Source organism: Periplaneta americana, chromosome 3, assembly GCF_040183065.1.
Source record: "Periplaneta americana isolate PAMFEO1 chromosome 3, P.americana_PAMFEO1_priV1, whole genome shotgun sequence".
In the NCBI taxonomy this organism is placed as follows: Eukaryota; Metazoa; Arthropoda; class Insecta; order Blattodea; family Blattidae; genus Periplaneta; species Periplaneta americana.
The window spans coordinates 69,202,851-69,222,599 of NC_091119.1; the positions used below are offsets into that span (position 1 = coordinate 69,202,851).

A 19,749-nucleotide genomic window follows, 5' to 3' on the forward strand; every position below is an offset into this window, starting at 1 on the left:
AAATGTAGGTCGAAAACTTAGTTAATAACTCCTGTAACTTTTGCAAAATTTGTTACTTTGCCATCTACGTCTTTTCATTGTTCGTATAAGATATGACAACCTAAATCTATATTAATAATAAATCTCTAACCAAACTTTTTTGGAATATAAATTTTGTTCTAACTTAGATTTTAGGCTATATAGCATTCAAAATATTTTACATGCCAGTAAATCTACTGACATGAGCCTGTCGCATTTAAGCACACTTAAATGCCATCGACCTGGACCGGGATCGAACCCACAATCTCGAGTACAAAAGGCCAGCGCTATACTGACTGCGCTACCCAGGCCGATAATAAGGATAGAATGTTTTCATTGTCTGTATAAACTTAGTACGTAGCATATTTACCTCGAACAGGACGGACTGAGGAAGTACTTAATACATATACCACCGGTAGTGGTAAGGAGTCGTAAGAGGTTCATATTCAGTGAATCGTAAGTAATGTCATTAATTTCAAGGAGTTATTCTTTGAGACACTTCAAACAAAAAAGTAATACAAATTTGCTCGTTTTTACTTCCCTTTCGAGAAAAAAAAAATTATATAAAACATTTCATAGCGTATTTTGGGAAAATTATTGAATTAATTCCCGATATGCTAAGTCAGTTTAAGAGGACAGTGTATTATGATGACTATTACACTCCTACTACGTCATACTACTTTTGACCAATAAAACGGTACGAAAGGACGTATTTCAACCAATCATGGCTGCTTATCGCACAATTTTATCGCGTCCCTAGCATTTGTTTAATTTTATCGCGTCCCTAGCATTTGTTTCTTTGTTTGCCAACATTTGAAACTGCGCTGGTCTGGACGTCAAAAAAAAAATATATATATATAATTACAAACCACTCCACAGCAGTTTCAAATATGACTCGCATTGGCATTCAAGAACAAGAATCAATAAAAATCACTGATTATACCTATGCATCTTCTGAAATCCGAATTACAAATAAATGAAGAGCACCATTCGGAAATCCTGAATAAGTTGAATACACCATGTAGGCCTAAATCAACGAGTTCCACTTCTATTACGCACACGCCCAATAGAACATCAATTGAACCACCAACCACATTCAAATTTGAAAATTGTACATTCAATAACACTAGTCTGCGATGAAATTCCTGCCTCCAAAGTTTTAATGTTTTAGAGTATTTTTTGCATGCTGAAATCAAATACAAAGCAAAAAAGTTCCTATCACGTACCATTTTTTTGTTATTTTAATTTTCTTATAATATATTACGATAATTTATAGCGTAATTATTTGAACTGTAATACTTTAACATGTGTAGGTTTAGTATGTTAGGATATGAAAACCAAATGTATTCAACATATTTTTAAGGTGTTTATATTGAAAACCAAGGACACTGGATGTTTCTTAGCAGATAGGGGGTGCAAGCGCGTAAGGAAGTTAGGGCGAAATAGCTTGCAGCCTTGTCATTATTTTTATTTGTGGAAGATAGAAATGTCGGCCACTCCTTGGTGAGAGACTAAACTCAACTCGTCTAGTTTCTCTCACATTTCATTAGTCTGCGCTTCATCTGGAAACGAAACGAAATCAGTTTGAAGCTTTATTGTGGAGTAGAATGTTGAAAGTTTTTAGTTCAGTAAGAAAGTATTTACCATGTTGCATCGAGGATGTCTAAATAATCCAGACCACTTTTGTTATATAACTTATGTAGGATATACACACTGCCTAAGCAGAGGTGTAATATTACAGATTTTGTGAAAAAGTCATATCATGCCTATTTTGGAATCAAACTTGGAGACCAAAGTAAAGCTTGGGCACCACACAAAGTATGTAGAGTATGCACTGAAGAACTTCCGTCATTTGATCAACCGGAGAAGACCGTTGCTATCTTTTGGAGTACCTATGGTTTGGAGAGAGCAGTCGCACCATAGTAATGACTGCTACTTCTGTTCGTGTGATGTGAAGGGGTACGATTCTAAACATAAAAATCAAATCGTGTATTCAGTTGTTCGGTCAGCCATTTTACCTGTGTCTAATGTACCAATCCCTGTGCGACCAGAAAATCTTAAACAAACATCATTCTATTGGTACTGAGAACGTGAAATAGGTTTTAAATACTTTTTCTCCAAAGATGATAATCTTGTATATTGCAGTAATGTGAAAGAATTTATGCTAAAACTTGGACTTCCAAACTATGACCTAAGTGAATGGAGACTGTTCATTGATGCTTCCAAGCGAAGTTTAAAGGATTTCCTCCTTCATAACGGAAACATTTTTGGTTCAGTGTCCGTTGCCTATTCAGTGATCATCAAAAAATCATACACAGATTTGCAACTGCTGTTATAGCGACTAGACTATAGGAACACAACTGGCAAGTTTGTGATGATTTCAAAGTTCTTACTATGTTGCTGGGTCAACAATCTGATTTTACCAAATTTCCATGCATTCTTTGCCTGTAGGATAGTAGGGCACGAGTTGATCACTGGACTATGAAAGACTGGCCACCTCGACAAAATTTGGAAGTCGGTTGTAAGAATGTTGTGCGCCAAAGCCTTGTGAGTTCTTGTAAACTTGTGCTGCCACCTCTCCACATTAAGCTTGGCTTAATGAAACAGCTTGTAAAAGCTTTAAATAAGGAAGGAGCCTGTTTTAAGTACATATGTGAGAAATTTCCACTACTATCTGAAGCAAATTGCAAGAAGATATGTATTTAATGGTCCTGACGTAAGAAAACATGTCTGGTGCAGCATTTAAAAACAGTATGGATGAAAAGGAGAAATCAGCATGGATGTTGTTTTGTGAAGTTGTTTTAAAATTTCTTGGCAACAAGAAACATTGTGGCTAACATGCTTGAAACATATACAAGGAATTTGGTTGTAACATGGGTATAAAAATTTTATGTTTTCTCAGCTAGATTATTTCGCCGAAAATAGGATTTTTCAGCTAAGAGTAAGATGAACGATTTCACAAGGATCTGCAGGAATTCGAAAGAAGGTACCAGGGACGCGGGAGCATCAGTATGCTTGGTGATTATTGTTGGATGTTAAAGCGTGAAATACCTGAAGAGAAACATAAAAGAAATAGGGAACAGGAAGACTTTCTCAACTAAGAAGCAAGTGGTGTAATTTTTTGTGTGGTAGCTACATTGTGCTAATTTATGCATCCAATAGTGAAGTAAACAAGACAAAACAAAGAAAAAACACTCTAGTGACATGTATGAACAACCATACACATAATTTCAGCAAGTTGTGTCTTTTAAATATTGTTTTTGAATTTGAAATAAAAAAGTGAAATGAAAAAGTTTGTGATGAAATTCACGTAATTATAAAATACTTTTAAAGTGATTTTGCAAACAAACCCGACGTGATAGAAGCAAACGGATTGAAAATTCGGATTCAGCACATCGACATTATATAAAATCACATTATTTAGTTTAGGCAACAAACACAAAGTTGAAATTCGCAGGCTAGTGTAATTATTCCTTTTAAAATTATTCATGTTTATTTTTTATATCATCGTCGTTAATTAAAACTTTTCTAACACTTGTGTATATTAGTTAGGTTATGTTATAGCTTCTGCTATATGATATTATGGATAGCCACGTATCAGAGATTGTTTAATATTAAGATTTATTGAAAATTATCTGTCAAGTGACGTTGATTACTGGGATTCGGATAATTGAAGTGGAATGAAACTGTCTTAATAAAAATGAAACTGAATCAACAAAGCCTTCTTGACTAGTAACATTGCCATCGTGTATAGATCTCGACGAGAAGGCATTGTTCACTACTGCCATCTAGCATGCATCTAGCGTAATATTTGTAATGTTGAGATGGTATAAAAAACATTTGAAGACAGTTGTATTTTCGTAAGTCAATATTTTATTGAGTACTTCGTTACTTCTAATCTTTATATACTTTCTTCTAATCGTGTAATAGTCAATTAAATCCCACTCGAGTTTTGATTTTCTCTAGATAAATCAAAACGTCTAGTGAGATTACTGTTGATAAGTGATTGAAACAATTTTAGTTTTGTTCTTTAAATATGCAGAAATTTGATCAACAAATGTAACTTTTCGTTCTACAAAGGAATTTTAAAAATTCGCGCACTCTCAGGACCCTGTAAAGATTATTGCCTGCTGGAGAAATACAATTCGCGGATTGCGAGAATTCAATAATACAAAGAGAAATATAAACATAACACAGACAATAGCTTTTAAGGTAAATTTGATTTCTTGTATGTAAGTTTACCGACTACTACTTTAAAAATTAAAGTCGCGGTGAACTCTTTCTAATTGACTAGAAAATGCTTGTAGTACGACAAACGAAGATTTTTTAAAATTATTAATTAGATTTGTATAACGTAAAATGAGTTTTTCTTGTTCTCTGTGTTCACCGAATATTTAATTAAATTTAAATAGAAGATTATAGGATGTACCGAAGTACATATGATATTTCCATGCAGAAATTCTGCGTTATCATGTGATTAAATCGAAGAGTTTAAAAATAATATTTTTAATTTAGTTCGTTTAAAGTAAATTAAGCATATCGCATTTTTATTTTTTGCCTTATAGTTTTAAATGTTTCACAATTCTTTATAATGTGATTGTTTATGTTGTCTAGAATATCAAATTGAAATGGGAGAATAGAAGTATGTCTTAATCTTTTCAATTTAGTTTGAAATGAGCGTATCTTATTGTCCAGGTTTTCTGAACATTTAATTTAATTTAGGTTTTAGAGTTCATTTTAAATTTTCCGAAATTTTATTTAACGTAAAATGAGCAGTGTTCATTCTCCGCTCTCCAACACAGATTAAACACAATAATTGAATGGTATAATGTCATCTGAATATTTTATTACAAGTTTAAATGTAATGTACAGTTACCCTTAAAAGGAATGAGACGACTCTTGGTCGTCGGAAGTTAAAGTTCTACAGCGCGGTTCACTTGATATTGACGTAAAGATACGTAACATTGCAAATAAGTAAGAATTGTACGAGGACCACAACAAGGACAAGGACCAAATAAGAATCACGAAGAAGACAGCCATTTAAGGCCACGATTTCACATCATAGCTCGAGTCACAAAATATCATTGCTTCTCTGTACCGAATGGCAAATGCCTGCTATGGGATCTACATTCTAGACTGCTGTTGTCACTGTCTTATCTCGGTAGCTCATATAGTAGCGTGTCGGTTCCACTGCTTAACCGAAACGTCTCGTGTTCGATCCCAGGTAAAACTTTTTTTATTGAGGTGTAATTAATTTCTTCAGAGTTCCTAAACTGTCTAATTTGTCGAAAAATGTGAATAATTTATGCCCAATTTCTGGGTCTTACAAGTGGGCTGAATCTCGTCAAAAAAATAAATCTTACTTGGAAGTTAAGAGTATTCTTCTTCAAACAAAAATAATAAGAAACAAAAAGAGACCTGTCAACTTAAAACCTTGTCCACATGCCATCAGCTTCTATTACAGCTCTAAGTCGGTCCGGCATGGATGTCACGAGCTTGTGGAATAAATTCTAATCCCCGGCGAGATCTTCCCAGGTTTGAACAACTTGATCCCACAATTCGTCTCGATTTCGAGGGCGTCGGTGTGCATAGATGGCTATCCTTCTCTTTTTCAATTCCGCCCATAAATTTTCGACGACATTCAAATCAGGTGGCTTCGGAGGCCAATTAATGATTTCGATCTCGGGTCTCCTTTGAAACCATCTTTGAATGCTTGCGGCATAGTGCACGGGATGGTTATCCTGTTGGAACAGCAATGTTCCTTTGGGAAAACGTTCTAGGGGCGGAAGGAAAGAATATATTTTCCAGAATGTGCTCGTAAGTTCCCGCATTAAACCGGCCATCGATGCGTTCTATAACGCAAGGTCCATCGTAAGACATCCACCCCAACACGATATCAGTCTACTATATACAGTCACGAAGCTTGAGTTTTGAGGGTGCTAGAAACAATAGACTGTGACGGTACTATTTTGCATTGCCTGTAATGAGGTGATATTAGCGATCCTAGTGGTGAGCAACTATCTAATGTTTGCATATTTACTACGTATTGAGCTTCGCGACTGTATATACTAAAGCTCCCCGATCTTTCACGTCGGTGCACATAGCGCTGATCATGTCGGAGACCATCCTCACGATAGACAGGACTTTGTAAAACTCTATTTCAACGTTATTTAGAAAAAAAATCGTTGATATAGACTAAGAATCGAACTCGCTCTCTTCTACACAACAATCAGAGAGCTTAGCGTCTGAGCTATTGCAACGACACGAAAGATTTACTTTCTGTGCGGAGTGTCGATCTAGTCATGAAGGTCCATTGTCGATTTAACTACACGATTTACGTATATATTTATCTTTTATTTATGTAATATTATCATATATTTTGCAGTTTTTGAAGTGAATTCCGGAACGATGCTAGTAACAAACCAAATAGTTTGAATCTAAGTAACTCAGTATTCGTTATCTTGTGTATCAGTGCACTGGTCTCTGATCATGAGCAGTGTTTTACATCTGAGACTTAGGAATATTCAATTGTCTCATTCCTTTCCAGGGAAACTGTACGTTACAATGTCCTTCAACGTCCCTATTCATAACAGACCAGAGGGGTTGTTCAGAGCAACACAGCCTTATGTGCACTGCCTTTCTGATTACACAGCGTTGTGCGATTTCGTAATTCATCCATTTTAAAATTCAGACTTTTCTGGAAAACTGTTCAAAACGCAGCAAAATGTTATTTTACTTTTCTGTTGCTCTTTACTAAAGGAATCATCCATCAGAATTAATGACATTATTTATTCCTGTATATTCCAGGCATTTTTTACACAGTCGCAGATCTGATTCTTCAACAGTGCAATGCCGAGTGGCCGTATAGGGAAACTTTGCTCCCTGTAGATCGTTTCCTACCTTTGTGCCGCCGACACAAACTCGATGTCCTACATGTGATGTTGTCACAGGGCCGGATGCGTCCTCCTTGACGTCACAAGTGGGCGAGGACGTGGCGTTGGGCTGCCACGTGTCGTCGTCCAACAAGTCCGCTATCCTGCAGTTCTTGGGGGGGTGTGGGCACTCTTCGCTCCGAACCACGGATGCTTTCGCCGACATGGGGCGCACGGCTGCCGTCACGGGAAGAGCCCCCACCTTATTCCTGTTGAACAGCTCGAGCAGCGAGGACGGCCGCTTGGTCGGTTTCTCATTCTGGGAGAGGGCAGCCTCGCTCCTCGTGCCGGCGAAGGCGTTGCGGATGGGAAGTGAGGGTGCAGTAGGCTTGTTCCGGAACACGGGGATGCGGCTCTCTCCAGGCGCCTGCAATCAAATTAACACATCAATTTTTATTAATTTCGTACAAAAAAAACTATAGGCTAGATTAACCAATTTCATATTTTTTATTTCGTTATTTAACGACGCTGTATCAATTACTAGGTTATTTTGCGTCGATGGAATTGGCGATAGCGAGATGAGGCCGAGGATTCGTCATAGATTCCTGACATTTGCCTTAAAATTGGAGAAAAAAAATTTAAACATCCAACCAGGTAATCAGGTCAAACGGGAATCGAACCCACGCCAGAGCGTAATTCTGGATTAGAAAGCAAGCGCCTCAGCCTATTGAGCTACGCCGGTGGCTCCAAAATCAAATTAACGAAGCTATTCGAGAAAGGGAGAAGAATGGAGCGTGTGACACACGGAATAAGAAATGAAGCCGTAGGCTACTAGAAAGAGTGGGTGAATAAAAAATAAAGCTGAAACTGATCAGGAAGAGAAAAAGGAATTGACTGGGCCACAGGCTAAGAAGGAACTGCGTACTGAAGGATGCACTAGAACAGGCCTGCAGAACCCGTAAGTAGGGGAAATATGAAGTCAGCCACATTCCACTTCTATTGGGGATGATCGACTTCCGCGTAGAGTTGTTTACATTCTCTGCCTGGGGCGGGACTGTAATTTTCGAAAAGGATTATAATAAATTTGTTGTATTTATAATGCGTTATCTCGTTTCAAAGTTTGTGGTATTTGGGTAAAGGGAGATAAGTCATAAAAATGAATTTGGAGATAAACGAAAATTAAACTTCGAGCCCTTAGTGCAAATAATTTTCTACATAAATAAAGCACATCCACTGCTAGTATTCTTTGATTTTTGCACACTCATTTGTATAATTTAACTTGTGTGTTCATCTGGGAGACAAAATTCCATCTGCACAAAAAAATTACTTATCCCCCTTTACCCGAACACCACAGACTGTGTTGTTTGGGTAAAGGGAGATAAGTCATAAAAATGAGTTCGAAGATAAATGAAAATTAAACTTGGAACCCTTATTGCAAATAATTTTCTACACAAATAGAACACATCAACTGCTAGTATTCTTTGATTTTTGCACACCCACTTATATAATTTAACTCGTGTGTTCATCTGGGGAACAAAATTCCATCTGGACAAAAAAATGACTTATACCCCTTTACCCGAACACCACAGAATTATGCTAGATTTCCTGTCGGTAGTTTCTTTGAGATTTCTTTGCACCTAACCTGCTTTAGATTTTGGAAAACTTTCCTCCTATCAACATCTACGTGAACATAAATTTATAGCATATAAGTAATGAACCTTGAAAGTCACTATTAATTTCAATTCAAAATGAACACAACTAATGACGTCCTTAATTTAACAGTATATAAATAAATAATCAGTATACAGTTCGTAATGATGAACTTACCCGAAAGTTTGTGCATATAATAATTCTTAACATGGGCTTTGTTGAAATGTGGTTTAATATTGAAATGACGAGTAGAAATAAATTGGATGGGACATAGTAAACAAGCAATTCTTTCGTCTTCTTTAACAAAAAATAATCATATGCCCATTTCCTTTGGAAGTAGTATTTCTTCACGGGTTTACATTTTGTTATGTTCCAGTTCTCTTTAAACTGCAGTAAACTTACACGTATTGTGTATTTATTTATATATATTTATGCATTTACTTATTTCTTATTTATTTATAAGTAATTGATTAACTAGCGGACTTACTCGTGTTAATTATCTAAGTTTGTGCGGCTTAGAGCTGTTTCGGTGTTTAACACACCATCCTCAGAGCCTACTAGATCTCGGCGTCATCTCGAACTTCTCTGCCGCACAAACTTACATAATTAACACGAGTAAGTCCGCTAGTTAATCAATTACACTGAATCACAAAAAAACTCTTTCGGTGGATATCTTGGTATCCAACAAGCGTTCTAAGACAAATGGAACATGCTGATTCCGAATGTGCAAACCATTTGTCTCTATTACCCACCGTTTTTGAGATATACAACATCAACCATTATGTTTAACAACTCACAGACAGGAATTTCAGTAGAACATTTATTGCTACACGGAGTAGTAATGAACATGGCTTTAGCTAAGAAAATGGTGCAAATGCGCCACATGGCACATAATTATAATACCGGTAGTAACATAGTTGAAGGCATAATACACATGTAAAATACATATGTACATATATAGAATATACTTTCTTAATTTAAGGTGTGTTTTTTTGTTTGAATTTCTTGGCTGTAGAATTTCATTTGTGCTGAGCATTTGTCATGTCGCGCTCAAGCGTCCAGCAGTAGTCAGCCAACATCGCTGCACTCCCATCGACCCTGATAGCGTGACTCCATCAACGAGTTGTCTTAATGAAAACGTTCACCATGTTCGTCGCTGACTGAACCTAGGTTCTCGGGGAAGAAATCAAGATGTGAGTCGAGGATATGTATTTTGAGGGACGTGTTGCTGTCTGTACGCACTGATGCACTTCAGAACAACATTCACATAGTCAGTCGATTTATTATTTGCAAGGAAATTGGCTACGACTGACTTCAATGCCACCCGTGCATCTCTTTGAGTGCCACCCAGTAAGTCTTGGAAGTGCTGTCAGCAATGATCTTCCTTATTTGTGACTGGCCAATTTTTCTTTATATAGTGGTTCTTTCTGTCTCTGCTGTCCCAATCGCAGATGAAGTAGCTGTACTTGGTGTACCCTGTCTGCATTCCCATGAGAAATGTGATAACTTTTAAATCACCACATATACGCCAATTGTACTTGCGATAGAGTATTTTTTAAGAAGTAGAGATATGGTTTCGTACGTCCCTTTCAGGTGCGTAGAATATCCAAGCAGTACTGAAGCATTTCTGTTTCCGTTGTGTAATAATACTGCCTTCACACTTGTCTTATATGAGTCTATGAACAGTCGCCATGTTTCAATGCTGTGTTCCACCCTTGACTTGACCCTAAGACCTTGAACGTCCGTGGAGTAGCAAATAGTGTCACTCATTGCAAAGAACTTCACAAGTTCTTTGTGTCTGTGCCGAAACTGTGAATTCGTTGTGCAAGGAAATTCAATTCTTTAAGACGTACCGAGCAGTTCAACTTGACCTTTCGTTAGTGCCAGGTTCCGTATGAGATCGCACGGATTATGTGCGTATGAGTTTAACATTATTCATCAAATGAATATCTTCTCTAGGTTGGTAGTAATCAGAGTCTGAGTCGTTAGCAGGAGATGAAAGACGACATTCTTCTTGCGTTTCTTCAGTAACTGTGTATTCTGCAGATGCTGTTGGTATTGGACAAGTGACGGGATCATGTGGAATTGGTTTAGAAACTAAAGAAACGTCAGGTTACTTTCCAGTTGCACGAGTTTTGGAGGAGAAGTGACGTTTGCCAAACAGAAATAACAGTCTGTGATGTGGTTGCTTCATTCACGCCATATCATAGAAACTCCAAATACCAGATGGTTGTTCTTTTCCTTACTTAACCAACCGCGCAAGTTGCATGCACAGGTCGAAAAGATGAACTGTGGTGCCTACGACTTACTACTATCCACATTCGAATCAAAGTATAGTTCATGTGCTTTCTTCGCAAACGGCGTAAAAGTCTTCCAATGGGATTTGTCTATTACATAGCCCCACACGTAGAAAAACACTTTTGGTGAATTTCTACCTCTGGATGCCGTAATATTCACCGTCCAGTGTCATTGTCAATGAAAATAAGTAAAAAACAAACAAATGAAATTATATTAATGCAACAGAACACAAACGACGAAATTTTTCAGCATTACATTAAAAATAACGAAAAATGACAAACAAAATTCGACAGTGTTCCATGTAAAAATACATTTTCGTCGATAATTTTAAAACCTGACGTGACAGAGCAAAACGGTTTTCAGATTTGAAATCAGCATGAAAAACTGCATTACAAACAGTAAACACCACGTGAGATATCTATCACTTGTTTATCAGTGTTACTTATATTCAAGTGTTAAAAGTGGTGTACGCAAGAATCAAAATGGATTATTTATTTTTATTTAGCTGGAGTGCGTTATAATGTTGAATGACAGCATTGACATCCGGTCATATAGCTATCACTCACTTATCAACGTACAATTTATTTATCGTCCTATTAATAATAAAACCAGTTAAGACCAGTAATGCAAGTTTTGTAAGAACAGGAATTAAAACTTTATTAATGCACGAAAAATCATAATAAATTCTTCAAATAATATAATTAGTTTGTTGCCTGCATGCAACATTTCGGACTTATTTCATTTTAGTAGAATACAGAGGACGGAAAAACAAGTCGGGGACTGTACTTAATTTATTTTACACAAAAAGTGGACTTAATCAGCTTTACTAGTAATATGACGATATACACATAGGTAGACCTTCTTACATTATATTCACACATACATTTTAAAATTTAATTTACATGTCTTTTAATTTATTTATTTCCCTCATTCATTTTTCTCTTACTCCCTAAAGGTATGTTCCTAAGTATTTTTATTATCTGTCCATTTGTAATTCTTGATAGCGTCTTGTATACCTGCCGCCGCGAGAATGAATGTTGATGCAGGCGAGCGTAATTAAAACGTATGACCGCACTGGTAGAAAAGGTGGGTGAGTAAGGAGGGATAATAAAGCAGTCGCTCTGAGGAGCTACAGTTCTGCAGGTCTGCACTAGAAGAAATGATGAACGAAAAGTTCGGGACAGAAGAAGATATCAAAGAGAGAGAGAGAGAGAGAGAGAGAGAGAGAGAGAGAGACAACATTAAGATACACGCATCGCATGAGGAGACTAATCATAAGAAGTCTGAAAGAGGGAAGATTGGTGATTGCTCGATTTGCAGTGAAATATTTGCCATTGGTCAGAAAACTATGGATGGATGGATGGATGGATGGATGGATGGATGGATGGATTGATTCGAGAAAGACGTCTTTGTTACTCATGTGATGAAGAGTAGGAAGTGAAGCGGCATGGAGAAGTACGAATATGTTCGTGATAAGAATTTTTACATTATGCAAAGCAGTAGCGATAGTATTCTTTAACAAACATGCAAACTTCATTAGTTCCTGGTCGTTGCTCTTGTGCTTAGGAAGTGATAAGTTAAGCTATTAATTATTAGTCTACAATTAGTAGGCCTACTAGATTAAACAATAATTCATTGTTACTTTATTAAAACAATGAATAAACTTTAATTTCCATACGCATATTGTTATCAATGTTTTCGGCATGAGTAATAACCTGGCTATTGAGTTGCTTATCTGAGCGATGTTTATAATAATCAACAGTCACAGTCAAGAAGATCACATTACTTCCACTCGTATTTTCGTGAGTAATCAAAAATAACAAGCTGATAAGGAACTGTTGATGAGCTCATATCGGAAGCTCTCCTCATATTGTACACATTATTAGGTAACTATATTTATTTACACATGGCTTTTAATGTTCTTAGGAAAATATCTGGGACTAAGAGGGATGAAGTTACAGGAGAATGGAGAAAGTTACACAACACAGAACTGCACGCATTGTATTCTTCACCTGACATAATTAGGAACATTCAATCCAGACGTTTGAGATGGACAGGGCATGTAGCACGTATGGGCGAATCCAGAAATGTATATAGAGTGTTAGTTGGGAGACCGGAGGGGAAAAGACCTTTGGGGAGGCCGAGACGCAGGTGGGAGGATAATATTAAAATGGATTTGAGGAAGGTGGGATATGATGATAGAGACTGGATTAATGTTGCACAGGATAGGGACCTATGGCGGGCTTATGTGAGGGCGGCAATGAACCTGCGAGTTCCTCAAAAGCCATTTGTAAGTAAGGACGAATAGATGAAATAGTGTAGGTACTCTGTGAGTTTACACGGATCCGCTGCAACATGGCGCTGCTACCGCTATGAGCGTGACTCGGAAGGAGTTCACAGAACTTGTTACGCTGAATGTACTCCTTTTTAAAAGCAAATTTCTTCCATTTAACGCGGCTATTCGTAACTTAAGAAATACCTTTATAGTCCCTTATTCATAATTAATAGTCTTCTATCAGGTCATACTATTATGAAGGTGTGTAACAGAAAATACAATGGGATCTGAAACGTTGTGAAAGCAATTATACGTTCAGTATTTTCGAAACAAGTTGCGAATTCAGGGACAGAAAAAACCTACAAAACGTTAGTAGATAAAGAGACGAATAATATTTTACGTGCCTATAAATGAATTAAATTACTCACCATGATTAGTTGCCTGCTACCTTTGAGAGTTTGTGAGATGACGGATTTTTTTGTCCTGAAGAAGAACCGGCACTTTAAGTAGTGGTGGAATTAGGAATAATATCCATGATGTGTGTTCTGCAACAAGCTACTCCCGAAGACTGGATCGAAAGAGCGTCAGTGGTGTCAAGACAGACACATTGCACTTGCTGAGCTAATCTTTTCTTTTATTTTCAATTCTGTTTGAATAAGTACGTCACACACAGCTTGTGTGGCATGGGTTAAAAAACTGACGTTCCTACCTGATCAGTAGTCTTTGATTTGGGTGAGAGCTGCACAAGGTTTAGACCTATTACATTCCTGTCGAAGGGTACAGAGGGTACACACAATAAACTTACAGGAATGATTTACTACATAACCGGCCACATGATGCACTAAACATCTGTCAATCAACGCAGCAGGGTATTCACACTTTATCTACTGTATTCCGATCTACAACCCGGAACAAAACAGTACGGCATTTTTGTAATTATTTTGTAAACCACCACAAAATATTCTTTTGTCACTGATTAATTCTGTAGTGCCCGGGAAAAGTGACATAAGTCAATTTTCACAAACCTTTTTTGATAATTTATTGACAACTTACGGAACATCTGTTCGCTTGGAAAAAAAAATACATAGGTATTCCTCCCATTACAATAATTCATACAGAAAAAAATCAAATCGACATAAACCAGTGTAAGTTGTCAATAAATTATCCAAAAAGTTTTGTGAAAACTGACTTATGTCACTTTTCCCAAGCACTGCAGAATTCAAAGCACAACAAAGTGAAGGCATCTATATAACCCTCAACAACAAAGAATATTAACAACTCTTAGCAACTTTCATCATTAAACGCGCGAGAAATATATTTTCGAGGTGTCTGACTTCAGATAACCGCTAGATCCTAGCGATTGAAGCGCCACTAGTTGTCAGGTCCGTCACCGACAATGGGAAAGCATAGAAGTGTGTACACTATTTTCTTCTATTCGTCCTGCTTTAAGAAAGAAATACGTAATGGTGCTCATTTCAACAGTCAAATTGTTTAACTCTTAGAATTACATGTATCCAAACACATCTACATTTTGCTGCTGGTGCTGCTGCTGCTGCTGCTGCCGCCACCATCACCACCACCACTATCATTATTATATTGTTTTCTGCACTACTGTTATAATATTTCCTACTATTTTTATACTGGTTGAGTGGAAGAGAAGGCCTATCAATCAAATAAATTAACAAATAATTTAAATTGTAGGAAAGGTCATCGTAGTATCATTCTTTATCACTAGAATGCATTGTGAACAGTCTGCGGAGTATAATTTTGAATCATGAATAGAAAAGTGAACTACATGACAAATAAGACGCAAATGTTCCCTAACGCGAAATATGACGTCACGTCAATATAGTCTAACCTTATCATCGTACGCCCTTGGGACAGAAGACTGTCCCTAGTTATCACTGTATATTAATTTGTCTCACTTTGCTAATTTGAAGGATTAAGTTCAACGAAGCCCGCACAACAAGGAAAGAAACACAAACATTCGGATGTATTCTTATTAGCAAAACTGTTCCTACCTACTAGTAAATATAGTCACAAAAGTATGCATTGTAGCGCATCATAGGTCGATAGGGCTTGAAATTACGTCAAGGTCAAGTCTAGAATTCAGTTACTTAAATATCAAGCTAATACACTGAGTTTTGCTCTAATCTCCCATAAATAATGATTATGGTATGGTCTATATCATCATCATCATCATCATCATCATCATCATTATTATTATTATTATTATTATTATTATTATTATTATTATTATTATTATATTTCTATATATTGTTTATGTTTCACTCACTTTGACTCTCTGTTTACATTTTATTACGCCTTTTCTTTGATTCTATATGTTATATTATGTATCTCATTTCTATTGTCTTATTGTTTCCTTTGTGTTATCGTTATACCTTTCAATTTTGTTGCATACTACATTTCTTATATTTGTAATGTTCTTTGTGTCGTAGTTTTATTCTTGATTGAGTATTAGATAAGGCCCTGTAGCCTTAACTCTGCCAGGTTAAATATAACCATTATTATTATTATTATTATTATTATTATTATTATTATTATTATTATTATTAATCATTACGGTAGCAATTTTATAGACATTATGGTTCAGAAAGGCCAATTAATAAGCTTAAAGTAATGACATTTCCGTCTATAGTTCATATAATTTCAACATCATAATTACTTTAAGCTTATTACGGTAACAGTTCCTTGCACAGAAACGACATGTATTCTTTACTAACGCTAGCTGTAATTTGTTATAAGGAAAACTGTTTGTAGGTAAACAATCATTTACAGACACAGTAATTTATCTCAGACTTTCCAAAAAGTAAAACACGCGCATATATAGGCCTACACGCATATTTAGACTTTACAAACAGAGGGACGTGCTTCATAGTTTAGGAAGCAATTATTCTATTGTACAAAATATTGCCGTTGAAAACGACAAGACACGCCACAGACTTTAAGAAAAACTGCCGTATACGCACTAAAGTCTCCAATAAACGCACACGCACACACCCCTTAATTTAGACGTTACAAGCCCCGCATTTTTGGAGGTAATTCTTGTACGGTACAAATGTCTCCATTACAAAGTAGTACTATATCTCAAAAGTTCATAGAATACGTTATATAATATTCTTAATAAATAAACTTAGAGAAATGCCCCATACTTCTGGACGAAGCTATTATTTAAGTATACGAAACTGCCTCCTTTGCAAACGAAGTGATACCACAGTCTAATATGTACAGTCACGAAGCTCACGTAGTAAACATGCATCCATAGATAGTTGCTAACTACTAGGATCGCTACTATCGCTTCATCACAGACAATGCGGAATAGTACCGGCACAGTCCATTGTTCCCAGTTCCGTCATAAACTCCCTCGTGACCGTATATACTACACTGTGGTGATACTCCCTGAAGTTTCAGAAAATTGTCGTACACACAAAAATGTTGCCTTTAAACAAATGAGACGTAATTCACATAACCTAGGAAATCTGTTTTGTAAATACAGAAATATATTATTTACAAACGGAGTAGTACATTCAGAATAAATGTTACATAAACCAAAATCTATCCTTCACAAACTGGGGGACATACGTCATACTTAAAGGAAAGGTAATGCACAGATAAAGTAAGTTATTACGGAAAAGATTCGTAAAAAGCGTTGTAGATACACAATATTATGTTTCCTTCACAAAGGTTCTGTTTGCCCCAGAGTTCTGATGAACTATTGTATATTATGTATACACGTTTCCTTACGTAATATAGCTACAACGTAAACAATAAGACATTGGCTCTACATCAAGAACAGCTGTTTACTAACCGCATCATATTGCTCAGCAGACGACGTCTTGCGAGCGGGAGCAGACATGGCAGCAGGTCCGCCGGCCAGCACACCTGTGCACAGACTGATAACAACGCAGTCGTGTGTCCACGTCGCTCGTGATAGCGATAAGCGACGCAAATCATCAACAGGCATTTATTTTTGAATATCGAGAAACAATTTCGATTCTAAACTTAGCGAGTGTGCCTGATACAACGCATATGATACACTTGGCTGCTTTCCAAACCGTCTCAAGCGTGGAACTGGGTCTGGGCTGCCAAATATTATTAGCGAACTGGCAACAGTTCCTCACATACACCGCACTGCACAACACGGCGCTTCAGTTCCAAAAGCCTGTTTAATGCTCATATGTCTTTAGTCCTATACTCCTATACAATAAAGATTATGTAAATTCTACTGTAAGTAGAGACGGATTCATTGTACTCGTATGGACGAAAGCAGTAGCTAATCTACTGAAATAAAAATATTAATTAAAATATGCACTACGCATGTGCAATTACAATTAATACAATTAATTATTATTGTCGAGGTCAAATAATTGCATTTCCAGATATAATTCCATATATAATTGAATAAGTAAGAAAAGAGTGAAAAAATGAGACTGCTAGTCAATGTCAGCGGCAAATGAGTAAATGACTGAGGAATTTCGCTGCAGAAGTTGGTAGTGAATTGATTCTTCACATTCCATTTTCTCCTACCATGTTTGTTATAGTAGCCGTAAGCAATTCCACTTATTACTGTTAAATCTACCTCTGACTGAGGTTCTGGCTGATATGTAAGTTTGTATCTATTACCAGGCAGTACATCTCACTTGACGATATGCGTCAGAGGAAGAACAATTGTCTGATTAGTGTAAAATATGACTAATCGGCAATGTATACAATGGAAGGGGACAGGAACTGGCCACCCTACCCCATTATCTCCTCACCTAGTTGCCTCATAGGTGATGCATTGTTGTATCACTTGCGAGGTTCAGACCTGTCTTCGGAGAGTTGACTAAACAACAGCGTAAATAAAGTTTAACGCATAGGTTTGGTGTTTCGTGGCTAAAGTCAGTTGCTAAAATCTCAAGTCTGCCATGGCTGTTCGTTGTCGAAAATGGAGGCCCACGTGGTATTATACTGACAACACGTCACAAACGAGTAAGTCCGTCCACGTATATTTCTTGTGCTTGAGGTTGAAATTGTTTTTACCTGCCAAAGGCTAAGGGTGGAATGTATTTTCTTCCTTCTCTAATTAAGGAAAAAGAAAGAAACGCTCTGAAATTTGTTGACTGCTCCAATGTATGCTTTTAGATTTTCAGACGGTAAGATGATACGTAGATTATTCAGCATTTCTGGAACGAAAATAAGAGTTGAATTCGAAATGCTTTAAGAAAACCCACACCGCATCGAACTTCTGCCCTTTCTCATGAGGAGACGGAGGTACGCTGGACCCCAGCCAGAGCTTACACATTTTCCTGCTGGAATTTTATAGTAGAGTATATTTAAAATTACAACATATAACAAATTTTAGGCTATCCATCGAAAAAGAAAGGACAACAACATTTTTAGGATTTGAGCTATTAAATACTTTAAATCTTAACAGCAGCATTAGTAGCAGTAGCTTCAATAGCAGACCATTTTTCAGGTATAATTATATATAGTCATTGTCATTATGTCTAATGATGCACAAAACAATGAAATATCACGACCTTTCACCCCCTCCCCCCACATTTCTACGAGAACGACCCTTCGGTCCGTCTCAGAAGTTGAGTACACTCTTACCTCAACCACAGACGTCACAATTTTGTTGGAAGATTTATGTCTAATAGTAATAATAATAATAATAATAGTAATAATAATAATAATAATAATAATAATAATAATAATAATAATAATAATAATAATAATGGTGTGTTTAACGACGTCCGCAACTGCAGAGGTTATACTGTATCAGCGTCGCCGGTGTGCCGGAATTTTGTCCCGCAGTAGTTCTTTTACATGCCAATAAATTTACTGACATGAGCCTGTCGCATTTAAGCACACTTAAATGTCTTCGACCTGGGCCGGGATCGAACCTGCAACCTCGAACACAGAAAGCCAGCGCTATACCGACTACGCTACCGACGCCGACTTTAATGGCCATCATCATCATCATCATTATTAGCAGCAGCAGCAGCAGCAAGGTGGATCACAGGACTATTCAGCGTCTGAGGAGCTTTGCAAGTCTTTCAATATTTCCCATCCTCTATTCCAATATTCTCTTAGCTCTTCTGTTGTCAGACTTTAAAATACGTTAATGCCTATTGTTCTTCCTGCCTTGGGCTTGGCGTGTTAAGTTAAAGACTCAAAAGTTATCTGATATCCATATTAGAAACTTGGTATCAGAGTATGACCAATACATCTCTAAAATTTAATTTCAGATACTGTATTTTTTTTTCTTCTTCAAATTTCCACATCCATACAATGACATGAATAATATCGTGCCTATTTAATTTCACAATTATGTTTTTCCAGTTTTACTTCTTATCAAACCTCTGAAGGCCTTAACCTAACTAGACTTTGGTTATTTTTGTGTTAGATTTATCGACAATTTTAAAAGATACGATGGAAATATATGATGTCATGGAAGAGAGGGGGGCCAATGTCTGATTTAAGTTTACTTATATGTTAGATATGTTAAATGAGGATAGCTAAGTGACATTAAACCGAGGTATATGACAGGTTAGTGAGTTAGTTTAGGGGATTATTTACGGTAAGTGATATGAGGTCGAGTAATTGTAGGCTTATAATATCATACCTTTC

General features: G+C 36.8%; 1 protein-coding gene across 5 annotated transcripts in view; it reads right to left on the reverse strand.

Moving 5' to 3' along the window:
* Positions 1–19,749, reverse strand: part of LOC138696140 (restin homolog) — a 921,493-nt gene that overhangs the window by 605,230 nt on the left and 296,514 nt on the right. For 3 of the 5 annotated variants that reach the window (XM_069820695.1, XM_069820697.1, XM_069820694.1), the window contains exons 1-2: positions 16,943–17,113; positions 6,919–7,317 (exon numbers count right to left, since the gene is read on the reverse strand). In XM_069820695.1, coding sequence (XP_069676796.1) covers positions 6,919–7,317; positions 16,943–17,098 — 555 coding nt within the window. In that variant the 5' untranslated portion in view covers positions 17,099–17,113. Of the gene's footprint in view, positions 1–6,918; positions 7,318–16,942; positions 17,114–19,749 lie in introns of those variants that run through there. The other 2 variants (XM_069820696.1, XM_069820698.1) reach the window with 1 other exon arrangement.